Source organism: Podarcis melisellensis (genome assembly GCF_964234715.1).
Source record: "Podarcis melisellensis genome assembly, chromosome: 16".
Classification (NCBI taxonomy): domain Eukaryota; kingdom Metazoa; phylum Chordata; class Lepidosauria; order Squamata; family Lacertidae; genus Podarcis; species Podarcis melisellensis.
The window spans coordinates 851,249-868,564 of record NC_138533.1 but is presented as its reverse complement, the minus strand read 5'-3'; the positions used below and the strand labels follow the sequence as shown (position 1 = coordinate 868,564).

Here is a 17,316-nt window from a genome sequence, read left to right as displayed (position 1 = left end):
TTTTCAGAATGAGTTTCACCGTGTACTATTGTGTCGCTGTTCTATTATTACCGTGTACAGTGGACACTCGGGTTGCGAACGTGATCCGTGCGGGATGCACGTTCGCGGGTTGCAATTCGGCACTTCTGCGCATGTGTGACCGCCAAAACCCATAAGTAACCCATTCCGGTACTTCTGGGTTTCGGTGATCCACAACCCAAAAAAACGCAACCTGAAGCATCTGTAACCCGAGGTATGACTGTACTATTTTATTCTTGACTATTACCTTCGTTTGATACAAGTTGCTTATCCCAAAGTCATCTCTTTTATTGTGACCTTTTCCGCCTTGGATCAGATTGTTCCGTAGACGTGTGACCTTTGCTTCTACGGCTTATAAACCACCTCATGGGGGTAGCGATACAGATAGATGGTATAGTCAGACTTGACACCTGACTTGCCACCGAGGAGAACGGCCACCTCCACAGACACAAAGACACACTCAGATTCCAGTTTAGGGGTCCTTTATCAGGAGGCAACAGCCCCCGTCTCAGCCTCCTCCTCGATCTCCCCCCAAAGCTGAGAGTCTTTTGGGGTCCAGGCAGCGGGGCACAGATCCGCGGGACGAAAGGCCTCAATACCAGTAGGACTTCCTGAAGCGGCGCGTCTCCACGATGCCCATGAGCTCCATGATCTCCTCCTGGAACGTCTTCAAGGAAGGGACGTAGGTCTTCTCCAGGGCGTCCTCCACCGACGTGTCCTTGGGGCAGTCTTCAGCAGCAAGGCAGGGGGGAAAGGAGGAGGAGAGAAAATGGGGTGCAGGAAATAAGGAGACTGGGTGTTTTTTTTAATGCTATGGTGCAGGTTCTGTAAACCCAGAACCAAGTTTCTAGTCCACATGACAGAGGACAGCTCAGAACCAAGGCAGGGTCCGCCTGAGGCAACAGGCAGTCAGGATTCCCTTTTCCCCACGGAAATCCGCTCCATGCCAACTCCACTTCCAAATTTAAGAGCCACTCACCTGTCCATTGTTCTGGGATGATGCCATCGTCTCTCTGCTCCAAGGGCTTCGGGATGATCCTGCCGGTCCGCAGGGAGACGCGGACCCTCTCTCCTTCCTCCGTGTAGCGCCATTCCACCTCGGTGGGCAGCCTGGGGGGGCAAGGGGCAGATGAGAAGGGAGAGGGGGGTCCAGGGAGAGTCCAGCAGGGATGGGGAAGTGGGGTTTGGGGGGGGGGGTGTTTGAAAGGAATCTCAAGCTGAATATCAGCATCTGCTAAAAACATTCTTGCTTAAGCCACCCAGGTGCTTCGGAAGTTGGTGTGGGTTTAAATTTTCTGTATGCTGTAATTTTTTACAACTGAGCGACATATAGCTTTTACAAAATATAAATAACTAAACTCAGTCCGCGGATCAATCATCAAACTGTTAAACAACAATAATAAAAATATAAGTGCTTTTTTCTGGGGGTACTCATTCGTATGCAGTACTGGCACCCTTTTTCTAGAAGAAAAGCACTAATAATAATAATAATAGTTTTATTATTAATACCCTGCCCACCTGGCCCGGTTGCATTTGATGCCTCGCTTAAAAACACCAAAGTCTGCAGTCTCTGAGTACCGGTATATGGCTCACAGGGGAAATAAGTCCCCAGGTGTTTGTTGTCGTAACAAAAAAGGAGAACAATAGATATTTCATTTACCTAGCAGGATTTAAATAATTCTTAATCATCCTTAATCTCACCGGTTGGTTTACAAATAATATTAAATGTTCATTAAAAAAAACCTGAGACTTTCATTCTACAGCTTCCAGAGACAGACCTCTTATCTTTGGACACTTGAGAAATATATTTTTATGCCCCACCTTATTTCTGTGATCTAACTTGTTCAAAACTGTTTTTACAATTGCGTTTTAAGCGCTTGAAACGGTCCTGGGACCTTGGGGTGAAAGCCAGTTTAATAATAATAATAATAATAATAATAATAATAATAATATAATACAACAAATTACGATGGAAGGCTAGAAAGGGTTTTCCTCTTCTCCAGCGAATGAACCTGCTGTTTAGAGGCTTTTAGGACATTCAGCAGTTTAGAAAAGCTCTTAAACAAACGAAGGGGAGCGTAACCTCTGGAAACGAATCCACGGTGCTTTCAGGGGGACGGTGTTCGCCCCCCGCAGATCATGGGATCACAGAATCATTGAGTTTGGAGGGACCCAAAGAGCCATCTAGTCTATGGGTAGGCAAACTAAGGCCGGGGGCCAGATCCGGCCCAATCGCTTTCTAAATCCGACCTGCATACGGTCCAGGAATCGGCGTGTTTTTACATGAGCAGAATGTGACCTTTTATTTAAAATGCATCTCTGGGTTATTTGTGGGGCATAGGAATTCCTTCATTTATTTTTTCCCCAAAAAATATAGCCCGGCCCCCCACAAGGTCTAAGGGACAGTGGACCGGCCCCCTGCTGAAAAGGTTTGCTGGCCCCTGAAGTCCAACCCTCGGCCACGCAGGGATCACAAGCAACGAATTCAGGAATGGCGATCAAGGGGCAAATTCTTAGTATTGCCCTGCTCCCTTACCTGTCGGTGGGGTCGACCAGGGACACCCAGTTGATCAGCAGCGGACCCTCACTGGCCATGTACATCCCACCGTAGGCGCTGGACTTGCCTGTGTATCGATAGTGCTGCCGGAAAGGGTGGGGAAGGAATAATAATAATAATAATAATTTATTATTTATATCCCACCCATCTGGCTGGGCTTCCCCAGCCACTCAGGCAGCTTCCAACAAATTAAAATACAATGGTCTATTAAACATTAAAAGCTTCCCTAAAGAGGGTTGCCTTCAGATGTCTTCTAAAAGCCTGGTAGTAGTTGTTCTTTGACATCTGGTAGGACGGTGTTCCACAGGGCAGGTGCCACCACCAAGAAGGCTGAGCCAAAGAGCACCTAAGGGTCTCAGGGTGCCAAAGCCCCCAGAACACCCCACTTCTCTCCTGGGGGGGAAAGCCCAAGGGCATCATCATCATCACTTACCACATTCAGGCCCTCCAGGACGACCCAGTTCCGCTCTCGGATCACCTGGGAGACCATCCCCTGCTTGCCCAAGTCCTTTCCCTTGAGGATCTGGACCTAAAAGGAAGAGAGAAAGGGATGGGGGTTGGAAGGGAAGACCCCCCGGTTGGGTCGGCTGCCCCGTTTGGGGGCAGGCAAGGGACCATCCAGGATCCTGACCTCCGGCCGGGAGGAGAGACCCACCTGCCTTGCAGGAATGGCCAGTGGGCCAAGCTTGAAGGGCTGCAATAGTCTCTTCAGCCAGGCAGAGTTTTGCCATCTTATTTATTAGGATTATTGGTACCAGGCAGGTGCCCTTTGGAACTCCCTGCCTGTTGACGTCAGGCAGGCAGCTTCGCTGTATCCTTTTCAGTCCCTGCTAGAAAAACATTCTCGTTCAGGCAAGGCTACCTAGATGGCTTAGCAAGTTGGTGTGAGTTTTAATTTGTTTTAACTTTTGGGACGTCTTAAATTATCATTGCCAATTTTTTCTCCTCGCTGATTTTATTGCCTTGCCTCTTTTTAAGTAAACCACAATGCGGTGGTTGTATTTACAACCCACCAAGGTATAAATTTTAGGAAATAAATATTCTCCATCTGTTGTCTGCTTTTCTCATAGAGTAACCCAAATCACCTCACTCTAAAAGCCCCAGGGAAGAGCTTTGCTCAGTGCCTAAAATCAGGTAAATGCGTCACCAGGGACGGGGGCGCTGCCAAAGCGAGTGAAACAGACAAAGCGGGGTAGCTGAGAGCAGGTTGAGACCTCACCGTGTCGCCCTTGAAGAACTTCCAGTCCTCGTCTTTGATGGGCTCCACGGGGATCTTCTTCCGCCAGACCCACGGAGGGTTCTTGGCCTTGTCGGCGACTGAGCCGGGCCGGTTCATGCCATAGCGGTAGCCGGGGTGCGGCTTGAATTTCTCCGCCGCGGCAAGGAGGACGGAGAGCCTCATGGTCCCTGCGAGGAAAGGGAGGCTCAGTTTTATTGCACATAGCCAAAGGCTGCCGCAACACACACAGAATCATTTAGCAATTAAAAGAAAATATACTGATAAAGAAGACAGCAAGAAAGGATTTAGTTATACGAGATCTAGGTTTCAAACGGAAGTGTTTGAAGGGAAAGTGAAACTACTGAAGGCCGCATACAGCATATTATTAGAATGGGAGACGAAAGCTGAAGAGGTAAAATCAGTTGTGATTAAATGGGCACAAGATGTAGGTCACAAAATTATGATGGAAGATTGGGAAAAATTATGGAAAACTGACTTAAAATTTACAGATTGAAGGAGAATTACATGAAGATGATGTACAGATGGTACACGACACCAGTGCAGTTAGAGAAAATGTACAAAACTAGTTCAAATATATGTTGGAAGTGTAAGGAAAAGGAGGGGACATTTTATCATACGTGGTGGGATTGTAAGGTAATTTAAAAATTTTGGGAAATGATATACAACGAATTGAAGAAAATGTTCCATTTAACATGTTAAAAAAACCCTGAAGCATTTTTATTTGGGATTGTAGGGAAAGATCTGCCAAAAAAAGCTGAAAAACATCTTCATGTATGTGACAATGGCTGCGAGAGTTTTAATAGCACAAGGATGGAAGACGGAAGAAACCCCAACTAAAGAATTATGGCAAGAAAAATTGATGGACTATGCAGAACTGGCAAAACTGACATAAGCTATGGGACAAGGATAACTGTGACTTTAAAGTATCTGAAGAAGTGTGCATGCACACGAAAGCTCATACCAAGAACTGACTTAGTTGGTCTTTAAGGTGCTACTGGAAGGAATTTTTTTTGTTTTGACTATGGCAGACCAACACGGCTACCTATCTGGAACTGTGACTTTAAAGATGAATGGGAACCCTTTACAAAGTATCTGAGGACACAACAAAGCGAACTGGACTCCTTGGCAGGTTTTCAATGTACATTCACAAACTTTTCATTCATAATAATCAGCTAAATAGTTTGAAGATCTATACAACTGTGTAACATGCAGAAAACAGCATTTTTAGAGAAACCAAAGACTGGAACTGAGGGAAGTGGGGGGGGGGGTTGTGTGGGAGGGTGGGGGGAGGGAGTAAAAATGGGGGGGGGAGAAGGATGATATGTTTTTGGATAATATGTCTTGTTATAATTTTGAATTTTTTTTTAAAAAAAGAAAATATACTGGATGAATGCAAAAAAACCCGAGGAAGGCAGCCCCCCTCCCGCCCCTGCTGCCCCCTTGCACCCCTGGCCCTGGCCTCGGCGCCCCCTCTGCGCCCCCCCCCAATCCCTCCAGGCACGCGCGCGCCCGCCCTTCGCTCACCTTCTGCCTCGCAGCCTCGCCGGGAAGACTGCGCACGCGCAAAAGGAGGCAACCAGGGGGCGGGGAGGGCAGGCGCGGTGCATTCTGGGACTTGTAGTAATTCGGGAGGGAGGAAAATACATCAGCTGTTCGCAGAGGGAAGTCGAAGGAGAGAGATGCGCTTTGCATTTGGGAGGCGCAGGTGGAGGTTTCTCTTACGGGTGGCGTTTCGGGAGGCTCCTTTCTTTCTTTCTTTTTAATAAGATTTATTAATTGAACAATCAAATACAATCACATGTCAGTAATGGACCCAAAAAGAAGGGGGGGGGGAAAGGATGAATTAATGGAACTATACAGAATTAGATAAGATGACAGGAAGGATGCGAAACCTGCGGGACCAGAGAGTCTCAGAGGACTGGAGTAAATATCTGAACTATTTGAGAAGCAATTGTAATAAACAGGTCACGCTAGTAGGACTGCAAGAATAATCATAATCATAATTTATTATTTATACCCCGCCTATCTGGCTGGGTTTCCCAAGCCACTCTGGGCGGCTTCCAACAGAATATTAAAATACACTAACCTATTAAACATTAAAAGCTTCCCTAAAGAGGGCTGCCTTCAGATGTCTTCAAAAAGTCTGGCAGTTGTTGTTCTCTTTGACATCTGGTGGGAGGGCGTTCCACAGGGCGGGTGCCACCACCGAGAAGGCCCTCTGCCTGGTTCCCTGTAACTTGGCTTCTCGCAGGGAGGGAACCGCCAGAAGGCCCTTAGAGCTGGACCTCAGTGTCTGGGCTGAGCGATGGGGGTGGAGACGCTCCTTCGGGTCTACTGGGCCTTTGAGGCCGTTTAGGACTTTAAAGGTCAGCACCAACACTTTGAATTGTGCTCAGAAATGTACTGGGAGCCAGTGTAGGTCTTTCAAGCCTGGTGTTATGTGGTCCCGGCAGCCGCTCCCAGTCACCAGTCTAGCTGCCACATTCTGGATTAATTGCAGTTTCTGGGTCACCTTCAAAGGTAGCCCCACGTAGAGTGCATGGCAGTAGTCCAAGCGGGAGATAACCAGAGCATGCACCACTCTGGTGAGACAGTCCGCGGGCAGGTAGGGTCTCATCCTGCATACCAGATGGAGCTGGTAAACAGCTGCCCTGGACACAGAACTGACCTGTGCCTCCATGGACAGCTGTGAGTCCAGAATGACTCCCAGGCTGTACACCTATTCCTTCAGGGGCAATGTGACCCCACTCAGGACCAGGGAATCCTCCACAACTGCCCGCCCCCTGTCCCTCAAAAACAGTCCTTCTGTCTTGTGAGGATTCAACCTCAATCTGTTAGCAGCCATCCATCCTCCAACTGCCTCCAGACACTCACACAGGACCTTCACTGCCTTCACTGGCTCCAATTTGAAAAAGAGGGAGAGCTGGATATCATCTGCTGGGTATCAGGCGCAGATGGAGGTTTCTTTTACGGATGGCGTTTCATGAGCTTTCTTTCTTTTTAATAAGCTTTCTTAATTGAACAATCAAATGTCAATAATGAACCCAAAAAGAAGAGGGGGGAAAAGGCAGATGAAATTAATTGAGCTATGCAGAATTAGATAAGGTGACAGGAAGGATGCGAAACCTGTGGGACCAGAGTAAATATTTGAACTATTTGCAAAGCAATTGTAATAAACAGATTACGCTAGTAGGACTGCAAGAAGTTTTTTAAGGAGGACTATGAAAAATATTGCAGAGAAGATTATGAAGAGAATTGTTAGTTAAGGGCAATTAAAGTAATAAGCAATTAAGAAATGTAGATTAAGTGATAAAGACTGAAAACTCTTCAGGTACCAAAAAGAATGGAGTAAATTTATGGTCTATATAAGTGAGAACTGTAGAAATTTGAAGACGTTAGCAGGACTGAAATAAATCTTATGTCACGGTTTAGTCTTTTAGTAATGAAACTGTGAATTAAGGATTGGAATAAGAAAACCTGCGGAAGGTAAGGAGGGAAGTCAATGGCTCTATGGAGCATAAAGAAAGATAGATGTAAAAAGATTTGATATATTTGTTTGTTGGTGTATCTGAAATGAAACTTAATAAAAAGCATATTTAAAAAAAAGAAAAATCTTTAGATATAGTGTGTGTGTGTGTGTGTGTGTGTGTGTGTGTGTGTGTACACATATGAGAGAATCAAAGGCTAAGTGCCCTCCCAGCTGCAGAGACGCCCTCCCACGGCTCTGGCACGTGGCCCCTGGAAGATCACCTGGTGCGGCTCTTGGGCTAAAACAAGGTTAAAGCTGCTTAGAGCAACAGAATTGTCAGAAGGGACCCCCAAGGGCCATCTAGTCTGACCCCACGCAATGCAGGTATCGCTGCCTGAGAAGTGGCTATCCAACCAGTGTATTGATTGATTGCTCACATGGTATTTCACCTTTTTGGGGGGGGGTCGTCTGCAAACTGACCTTGGGAAGTTTATTCAAGATACATATTTATTAAATGAAAAAATAAAGGCCTTTATTTTGTTGTTTTCAGGAAGCCGCCCCCCCCCCAGCTGGTGGAATGGTGGGCTGGGTCCGCCTGCTTCCGTCTCTGGCTTGGCATCTTCACCAGCTGCCCTCTGCCCCACTTCCAGGCTGGGGGGGCAGCGGAAGGGGCGCCCAGGCCGGGGGGCTCTCCTCGCCCTCCCCTCCTCCTTCCTTGGGGGGCTCCTTCTCGTCCTCCTCCAGCTGCAGCTCATGGGGGGGCACGCGGATGCCCAGCTTGGCTTCCACCTTCCAAAGCCGGCCCTGGACCTCCTGCAGGTTCTCCTTCAAGGTCTTGATGGACTTCAGGCAGTCGTGGCAGCTGCGGAGGTCCTTTTTCCCTGCAGGGAGAGGAGAAGCGTTCAGGGAGGGGCAGATCCTGCGCCCCGTTTGCTGCAAACAGAACAGGAGGGACATTGACAGCGGGGGGGGGAGGGTTGCGTCATTTTGCAAAAAGCAAGATGAATTTTAAAAATTAATAATTAATAATAATATTTTTATTTATACCTCGCCCTTCCCGGTTCAAAAACCGGGCTAAGGGCGGCTAACAACATATTTAAAACAATTATAAAAGCAGCATAAAATACAGTACAGTGGTACCTCAGGTTAAGTTCTTAATTCGTTCCGGAGGTCTGTACTTAACCTGAAACTGTTCTTAACCTGAAGCACCACTTTAGCTAATGGGGCCTCCCGCTGCCGCTGCGCGGCCATTGCACGATTTCTGTTCTCATCCTGAAGCAAAGTTCTTAATCTGAAGCACTATTTCTGGGTTAACGGAGTCTGCAACCTGAAGCGTATGTAACCTGAAGCGTATGTAACCTGAGGTACCACTGTATAAAAACCATGAATAACAATAAAAATCAAAAATCAATTAGATAATCCCCAGGCGGAATAGCTCTGTCTTACAGGCCCTGCGGAAGGAGGTTAAATCCTGCAGGGGCCTGGTCTCCTGGGACAGAGCATTCCACCAGGTCGGAGCCACCACTGAGAAGGCCCTGGCCCTGGTGGAGAATAGTCTGACTTCCTCAGGGACCTCTAAACTATGGTTATTCATGGACCTTAAACTCCTCTGCGGGGCAGACCAGGAGAGGCGGTCCTGTAGGTACGAGGGCCCTAAGCCAAAAAAAAAAGCCCCATTTGCTATTTTTATAGAATTGTATGGGACCCCAGCGGGTCATGTAAACCCACCCTCTGCAATGCAAGGATCACAGCAAAACAATCCCTGACAATTGGCTACCCAGCCTCCATGTGAGTTGCTCTAGTCTCACTTGAGACCCTGGGAGGGGCAAGGCAGGGCACCGAAGACCCCACAGACATACATCCATTGCCCTTCTGTGGCTCCTGAGGTTTCGGCAGCTGTTGTCTCCCCCCCCCCCCAGAACCCCCCCCCCCAGATCTTTGCAGCTTCCTTAAGGACTAGCATCTTGTATGCTCTAGTTATCTCCCGCTTGGACCACTGCAATGCGCTCTACGTGGGGCTACCTTTGAAGGTGACCCGGAAACTACAACTAATCCAGAATGCGGCAGCTGGACTGGTGACTGGGAGTGGCCGCCGAGACCACATAACACCGGTCTTGAGAGACCTGCATTGGCTCCCAGGACATTTCTGAGCACAATTCAAAGTGTTGGTGCTGACCATTAAAGCCCTAAATGGCCTCAAAGGCCCAGTATACCTGAAGGAGCATCTCCACCTCCATCGTTCTGCCCAGACACTAAGGTCCAGCTCTGAGGGCCTTCTGGCGGTTCCCTCCCTGCGAGAAGCCAAGTTACAGGGAACCAGGCAGAGGGCCTTCTCAGTAGTGGCACCCGCCCTGTGAAACAGCCTCCCACCAGATGTCAAAGAGAAAAACAACTACCAGACTTTTAGAAAACGTCTGAAGGCAGCCCTGTTTAGGGAAGCTTTTAATGTTTAATTATTAGTGTATTTTAATATTCTATTGGAAGCCACCCAGAGTGTCTGGGGAAACCAAGCCAGATGGGCGGGCTACAAATAATATATTATTATTATTATTATTATTATTATTATTATTATTATTATTATTACTATTATTACTATTATTACTATTACTACTACTACTATTACGGAAGTAGAGATGCTCAGGAAGCTGGAGTGGACCCTTCTTCCTGAGGAGGAGGAGAAGGAAGGCACAGGGATCTTGTGGGGGGGGCAGGGGGAGCGCCCCACCCTCCCCGACTTACGCTCCCGGCGGTGGCAAGACTGGTGCTCCTGTGCTGCCCCCAGCTCTTGAATGAAGCCCAGAATCTCATGATGGGGAATCGGGAAACTCGGAGCAGGTTGGGAAGAGGGTGGCTGGGCTTCTGCGGGTGCTTCCTTGGAGGGCAGGGTCTCCAGGGGCTGGGGGGCCTTGGCAGGGCTTTCCGGATCGTCACCTAAAAGAGAAACCCGGCTGGCCAGGAAGCAAAGGGTGGCCGGCTGCCCCCGACCCCCCTCTGTCCCCCCACCCACCCACCCTCTGGGCTTACCATCCTCAACTGCCCCGTCTCGCTGGGGCTCAGCTCTGGGCGCCCGTCGAGGAGGACAGCCTGGAAAAGAAAACAACAGACCCCTCCAAGTCTCCCTATTTTCTAGGGACAGTCCCAAATTTACAGATGCCGCCCCAGTTTCTCATTTGATCCTGGAGCATCTCGCTTTTTCTCAGGACGTCCCTGTTTTCATCGGAGAAGTGCTGGTGGGGTGTGCAGTGAAATAAAAAAATTAAGGTCTTATATATATGATAAATGTTCATAAATGTACCAACCAAGCACAAACATAGACCGCCCTGAAACCATTTTGACTCCCAAACGGACCAAATGTTTTCTCTGCAAGGAGGGAGGGCAGGAATTGGGTAATCACCATCTCAAAGTAACGGGCAGACTACCAGGAGAGGCAATCAGACAAGGAATTATCAGATAAGCTGGCAGACAGGAGATAAACAAAGCACTCAGATTTCTGTTGTAGACCGCCCTTTCTGTGATGTAGGTATGATGTATGGAGGGGTATTGAGATCCAGGGCGGGCAATTTAAAATATCTTTATAAGGGTGGGCACACCTGGCTTCTGAGTCCTCCTCCTCCTATGTGTGAGGGGAGCACCCTGTTGCAACAGATCAATAAAGATCAAGCTTGCTAGCTGCTTTGCTTCTCAAGATTCTCTGGTTGGCCTCTGTTATTTTCTCTGACCGATGGAGATCCTGCAAAGGACTCTATGAGGGCTCTTGTGTATTACAGCAGTAAGGGAGAAGAAGGTTCTCCTGGGCCATCGCCCGCAACGGAGATCCAAGGAGGGGCCTCTGCTGAAGTAAAGCACCACCTGTGTTTGCAGGTGAGCCTCCATCCCACCCACCTGTCTGCCAAGGCCTTTCCCCTTCGGCCACCTCGTCCGCCAGGCTCCTCTCTCCTGGGGGTCTGTGCCAGCGCCCAGCCTGACTTCCACAGGAAGCCTTGCCCAGCTGCCCCGATCCAGGGCAGGCAGTTCTCCAGAGAGCAAACCCTTGGGGGGCTTTTGAGCCCCCACTCACCCCAGACCCGCTCCTCACCTTCTCCGACAGCCGCCTCCTTTGGCCCACCTTCCGGCTTCCCCTTCTCTCGCTTTCCCTCCTCCCTGATTTCCGACAGCCTGGGAGGAAGAGCGGGAGTCTTCATGGCAGCGAATATTCGCACAGTAATTCTATTTCATTCATTTATTTCTTTATTGCATTGATGTGTATTTCTCCCCCTCCAAGAGAGCCACTGAATCCCGGGGAGCTTTTCAGAGGGTTCCCACTCCAGCCCCAAATGCAGCCCCAACCGCACGGTCTCTCTCGCCTCCCCCCCCCAATCCTTGGCCCAACAGAGCCAAGGGGTCCCAAGTCGAGGGTCCCAGAGATGCCCACCTCCTCACCTGTGGTCTTCCTCGTAGCGGGATCTGGAAGAGGAAAAGGAGGCAGTTCAGACAGGCCCTCCAAAAGGATCCCAGTCAACTAGCCAACCCACAGTTGGGTCATGTGGGGGGTTGCCAAGGCAGGCTCAGAAGCAGGGGTCTCCCCTGCAGGGTTAGGGTTAGCACCCAAGTGGGAACAGGGTTATTATTACATTACTATTATTATTATTATTATTATTCATCTCCTGCCTTTTTCCTGGGCTGGAACTCAAGGCAACTTACACAACTCCAAACGGACAAAATACGTATGAAATGCAATTGTTAAAAAGCAAACTCCCAACAGCATTAAAATTGTGTTAGAATGTGTTGGAATGAAGTTATATGGCTTTAGCAGAAATGCTATAAAGAATGAAGTAAAAATAGATTGTTAATGGGCTAAAGGGGGGAAAGTAAGGTTAGATTGTGTCAAGACAAATTATAGGACAAAAACTGTGAAAGATGGAAAAGATTTGCTGAAATAGCTAACTGAACTAGAATACAAAAAAGGGAGGTGTGAGGAGGTCAAGGAAACAAGCAAATTAAAGATAAATTATGGGAATATTCGATGTGTTTTTAATTGTTTTTGTTTTGTTAAGATAAGTAGTGTTTTCTGTTTTTTTTCCTTTATTGTAATGTATGGCTTTGTTTTGCTTTGTTTTGCTTTTTCTTTCTTTCTTTCTGTAATCCTTAAACCTTTAATAAATATTACTTTTTAAAAGAATAAAAAATAAAATTGTGTTAGAATGGACTTATTGGAGGCTGGTGGACTCTCCTTCCCTGAAGGATTTTAAGCAGAGGTTGGGACCATAGCTGTCAACGTTTCCCTTTTTTTTATGGGAAATTCCCTTATTCCGAATAGGATTCCTCATGAGAAAAGGGAAAAGTTGACAGCTATGGTTGGGATTCCTGTGCTTCCTGCACTGCAGTGGGTTGGACTAGATGACCGCTGGAGGTCTCCTCCAACTTTACAGTTTTGAGACACGATAATGCATTGCAGGAAGCTTCATCCAGCCTGAGGGCCGCATTCCTTTCTGGACTCCCTTCTGAGGGCCGCATGCTGGTGGTGGGCTGGGCCAGGGGTGGAAGTGGGCGGAGTAACCAACATTCACTTTTACCTTTGTACACACACAAACACCTCTCTTCGATCCAGGCAAGCAAAAGGCAGGATCAGACCCATTCCCAGACAGGGTGCAAAGCAGGGCAGGCGAGGAGTGTAGCTCAGGAAGAGGTCTGGAGGGCCACACTGATCCCCCCACCCCAAAGCCAGAGGTTTGCATTGGTGCAATTATTATTATTATTATTATTATTATTATTATTATTATTATTATTTCTTATTTCTTATTTCTTATTTATACCCAGCCCATCTGGCTGGCTTTCCCCAGCCACTCTGGGCAGCTTCCAACAGAATCTTAAAATACAATAATGTATCAAACATTAAAAGCTTCCCTAAACAGGGCTGCCTTCAGATGTCTTCTAAAAGTCTGGTAGTTGTTTATCGCTTTGACATCTGGTGGGAGGGCGTTCCACAGGGCGGGTGCCACCACCGAGAAGGCCCTCTGCCTGGTTCCCTGCAACTTGGCTTCTCACAGGGAGGGAACTGCCAGAAGGCCCTCGGAGCTGGACCTCAGTGTCTGGGCAGAACAATGGGGGTGGAGACGCTCCTTCGGGTATACAGGACCTGAAGCAAAAGCGTGCAAAAGCACGCAAGCTGAGCTGGTGACCAGAATGAACCCCGTGAACGGACCACAGCAACACCTCGGCTTGAGGACCATTCCTGATGCTTCTCCTGGGCTTTACCTGCGGCAGCGGTGGTTGCAGGAGAACCAGCACTTCATCGCGCAACGCAGGAGGAGAGCAGAGGAAATCATCCTGGAATCCTCGGGGATCTCCGGGGAACCGAGAGTGCCAGAATCTGTGGCCAGTTGTGAGGTCACCACCTGGTCAATCGTGGGCCAAAGAAGCTGAACCCACCACACAGTGCCATATGTGGTGGGACTCTAGCATAGCTGTCAACCTTCCCTTTTTTTTGCGGGAAATTCCCTTATTCCAGCGCCGCTGCTATCCCAGATTGTTAAGATATCCTGTAGACTGTCCCTGGGACAGGAGAGGCTGCTGATCCCTTATTTTCAAATCTGAAAGTTGACAGCTATGGACTGTAGTAAAATTTAAAAATTCTGGGAAATGATATACAATGAGTTGAAGAAAATGTTCCAATTAACATTTATAAAAAAAAGCCTGAAGCTTTCTTGTTAGGGATTGTGGGGAAAGACCTGCCAAGGAAACTGAAAAGCATTTTCATATATACGGCAACGGCAGCAAGAGTCTTAATAGCACAAGGATGGAAGAACAAGGAAATCCCGACTAAAGGACTGTGGCAAGAGAAACCGATGGACTACGCGGAATTGGCAAAATTGACACACAAACTACATGGTAAGGACAACTGTGATTTTAAAGAAGAAGGGGAACCTTTTACAAAGTATTTTAAGAAACAACAAAATGAACTGGACGCCTTGGCAGGTTTTGAATAAACATACACAAACTTTTTATTGGTAATATAAATATGGATAAATTAAGGATTTTTACAATTTTATTACATGCAGAGAATAATATGTGCTGAAAAAACAGAGAGAGGAGCTGAGTGGTGGGTGGGAGGGGAGGGTTTTTTGGGGGGAGAGGGGAAATGGGGAGGGGGGGAAATGAGGATGATGTATTTTTGATAAATTGTTATGTTGAAATTCTTAATAAAAATATTCAAAAAAGCTGGTTCCTGAAGTAAGAAGGACTCCTCACAATATGTTCACTCACATCTATTTTTTGATGAGGACCATAAAATAGCTGCTATTGGGTATGATATCCAAAAGTTAGGCTGTTTTCAGGGCTTTTCCACCCAGCCAGAATTCGCCAGAACTCAGCTCCAGCACCTCTCAGGTGGGCGCCATTGCCATTATAAGAGACCAAAGGGGAAGTTTGTGGTGACTTCTGGCACCTCCTTTTCTAGAAAAATAGCACTGGATGTTTTCAAGGCAGATGAAAAAGTTTCTCTTGATTATAAAGGTTCCTGGACATCACAGCCTGCCATTTCCTCTCTTCGCCACAGTGAGGCGCTGCCGCCTCAAGCACAAATTGCCATCCAACCCTAATTGCGCCATCCCAGGCATGCTTTGCTTGGAAATGACTCCCACTGGCCTCAAGAGAACTTACTCTCAACTGGCCCGCCGGTCGGTTGAATCCGGTCCCTGTGGCAGTTTATTTCCTGGAGTAAAATCCTAAAAAAAACAACCAACTCAACAACTTCAGTCCTAAAAAAAGCTCAACTACTTTAGGGTCTTTGTCCATGGAGTTTTGTTGGCAGAGATACTGGAGTGGTTTGCCGGTTCCTGCTCCAGGTGGATCACGTTTGGTCAAAACTCTCCACTATGACCTGTCCATCTTGGGTGGCCCTGCACGGCATAGCTCATAGTTCAAGCCTCTTCGCCATGGCAAGGCAGTGAGAGCTGGACCGTAAAGAAGGCTGATCGCTGAAGAATTGATGCTTTTGAATTCTGGTGAGTCCCATGGACTGCAAGAAGATCCAGCCTCTCCATTCTGAAGGAAATCAGCCCTGAGTGCTCGCTGGAAGGACAGATCCTGAAGCTGAGGCTCCAAGACTTTGGCCACCTCATGAGAAGAGAAGACTCCCTGGAAAAGACCCTGATGTTGGGAAAGATGGATGGCACAAGGAGAAGGGGACGACAGAGGATGAGATGATGGCTACCAGCATGAGGGAGGCAGTGGAAGACAGGAGGGCCTGGCGTCCTCTGGTCCATGGCATCACGAAGAGTCAGACACAACTAAACAACAACACTTTGGGGTAAAATCATAAGAAAGCTCAACAAACTTCGAAAAAGGTAAACAACTTTGGTTGGCCCTTTGGTCGGCCCTCATGGCCCTTCGCTTCATCAAATCTGGCCCTCTTTGAAAAGAGTTTGGACACCACTGTGGGAAGTGTGTGTTTGTCTGTGTGCAGCTGAGAATACGTGCAGCCCTTGGGCAAAGCCCCCTCCTTCTCCATGCATTTGTTTCATCCTCTTTTAGAGCCATTCCAGATTGGTGGCCATCCCTGCCTCATCTGGGAGGGCGTTCCCTCTGGCAATAGGGTGCTCCCCCTCCCCACTGAAGTCAGCTGAGCCTTCAGAGACAGAGGGGCTCTAATCTACACAACTGTCCCTTCAGGGGCATGGCAACCCTGAACTGTTGAACTCCTTAACTCCAGGACCTGGGAACTTCGCAACCACAAAGTCTCCATCCTACCAGTGTTATAAGAAAAAAAACCTGTCCTTTATCCCTTATGGGGTATCAAAGAGCCCGTATAGGGTCCTTATGTAGGTTTTCTATCGTTCGGAGAAAATAACAGAGGCCAAACAGAGAATATTGAGAAGCAAAGCAGCTAGCAAGCTTGATCTTTATTGATCTGTTGCAACAGGGTTCCCTGCTCATCCCACGCAGGAAGAGAGGAACCTAGAACTATGGTGTGCAAGCTCTTATATAGACATTTGAAAGTTGCCTTCCCTGTTGCTCAAGACCACCCCCCAAAACATCACACATATGTGACTGAAGGGGTGGTCTACAGCAGAAAACCTGTCTGCCAGGATACCTGATAATGGTCACTGGTTGCTTTTACCAGGGCATCCTGACCATTCTTTTGTGATGGTAAATACTCAGTTCCTGAATCCAGGTCACAGGCTCACCCTATTCACACACAGATACGCCCTCAAGACAGGATCTGTGAGCAAAGAGACAATGGGGAGGTTTTTCCCATTTCCTCCCTCCTTGCAGAGAAACATTTGAGGTCAATTTGGGAGGGTCAAAATGGTTTCAGGATTGTTCTCCTGTACTATTTCAGACACACAGTTTATATACTTACATATGTGTTTGCCTTGTAAATTTATGAACGTATGATTTATATATATGAGACCTTAAAGGTAAAGGTAAAGGAACCCCTGACCATTAGATCCAGTCGTGGACGACTCTGGGGTTGTGACACTCATCTCGTTTTATTGGCCGAGGGAGCTGGCGTACAGCTTCTGGGTCATGTGGCCAGCAGGACTAAGCCACTTCTGGCGAACCAGAGCAGCGCACAGAAACGCCGTTTACCTTCCCTCCAGAGTGGTACCTATTTATCTACTTGCACTGGCGTGCTTTCGAACTGCTAGGTGGGCAGGAGCAAGGACCAAGCAACGGGCACTCACCCCGTCATGGGGATTTGAACTGCCTAACTTCTGATCGGCAAGCCCCAGACTCTATGGTTTAATCCACAGCGCCACCCGCGTCCCATATGAGACCTTAGAATTCCTATAACACCAGGATTCAGGGTCAAGTTTGCTGGCCCTTGTCCAGCGTGCCAGAACACCTGGGCACCTGTTTTAAACAGTCACAGCCTCTCCTGAATGATTCAGATGTCACAGAGAAACAGAACAGGGTTTCAGCAGCATACTGACAACACCCTGCCCCAAACCTCACAACGACCGCTCCCAGTAGCTTCCTGTAGTCATTCAACAGCCCTGGGCAGGGCTGGTCCACTCATGAGGCAAGGTGAAGTGACCGCCTCGCGCGGCA

The 17,316-nt window shown here is 47.9% G+C and overlaps 2 protein-coding genes across 2 annotated transcripts; both read right to left on the bottom strand.

The window, feature by feature from the left end:
- Window positions 1-223: 223 nt before the first annotated feature.
- MRPL24 (mitochondrial ribosomal protein L24) lies at window positions 224-5,417 on the bottom strand. The gene is made up of 6 exons (XM_081892003.1): window positions 5,340-5,417; window positions 3,795-3,982; window positions 3,009-3,104; window positions 2,555-2,658; window positions 998-1,128; window positions 224-747 (listed from the first exon to the last, which is right to left on the bottom strand). The coding sequence occupies exons 2-6, from the start codon at window positions 3,975-3,977 to the stop codon at window positions 611-613; spliced, it is 651 nt and encodes a 216-aa protein (XP_081748129.1). The 5' UTR covers window positions 3,978-3,982; window positions 5,340-5,417; the 3' UTR covers window positions 224-610.
- A 2,356-nt stretch (window positions 5,418-7,773) lies between these two features.
- On the bottom strand, window positions 7,774-13,632 carry LOC309359220 (uncharacterized protein). Its single transcript, XM_081892688.1, has 6 exons — window positions 13,519-13,632; window positions 11,704-11,727; window positions 11,360-11,439; window positions 10,309-10,368; window positions 10,024-10,215; window positions 7,774-8,165 (listed from the first exon to the last, which is right to left on the bottom strand). Exons 1-6 carry the CDS (start codon window positions 13,587-13,589, stop codon window positions 7,906-7,908), a joined length of 687 nt encoding a protein of 228 aa, XP_081748814.1. The 5' UTR covers window positions 13,590-13,632; the 3' UTR covers window positions 7,774-7,905.
- Between the last annotated feature and the right edge of the window lie 3,684 nt (window positions 13,633-17,316).

Bases quoted from the DNA above. Each gene is read 5' to 3' on its own strand.
- MRPL24 (XM_081892003.1), bottom strand. From the start codon at position 3,977: ATGAGGCTCTCCGTCCTCCTTGCCGCGGCGGAGAAATTCAAGCCGCAC. The intron at 1,129-2,554 runs GTAAGGGAGCAG...TTGCCCCCCCAG, and splicing joins CTGGTCGACCCCACCGACAG to GCTGCCCACCGAGGTGGAAT. The intron at 748-997 runs GTGAGTGGCTCT...TTGCTGCTGAAG, and splicing joins CATCCCAGAACAATGGACAG to ACTGCCCCAAGGACACGTCG.
- LOC309359220 (XM_081892688.1), bottom strand. From the start codon at position 13,589: ATGATTTCCTCTGCTCTCCTCCTGCGTTGCGCGATGAAGTGCTGGTTC. The intron at 11,440-11,703 runs GTGAGGAGGTGG...TCTTCCTCCCAG, and splicing joins CGCTACGAGGAAGACCACAG to GCTGTCGGAAATCAGGGAGG. The intron at 8,166-10,023 runs GTAAGTCGGGGA...CTCTCCCTGCAG, and splicing joins GTCTTGCCACCGCCGGGAGC to GGAAAAAGGACCTCCGCAGC.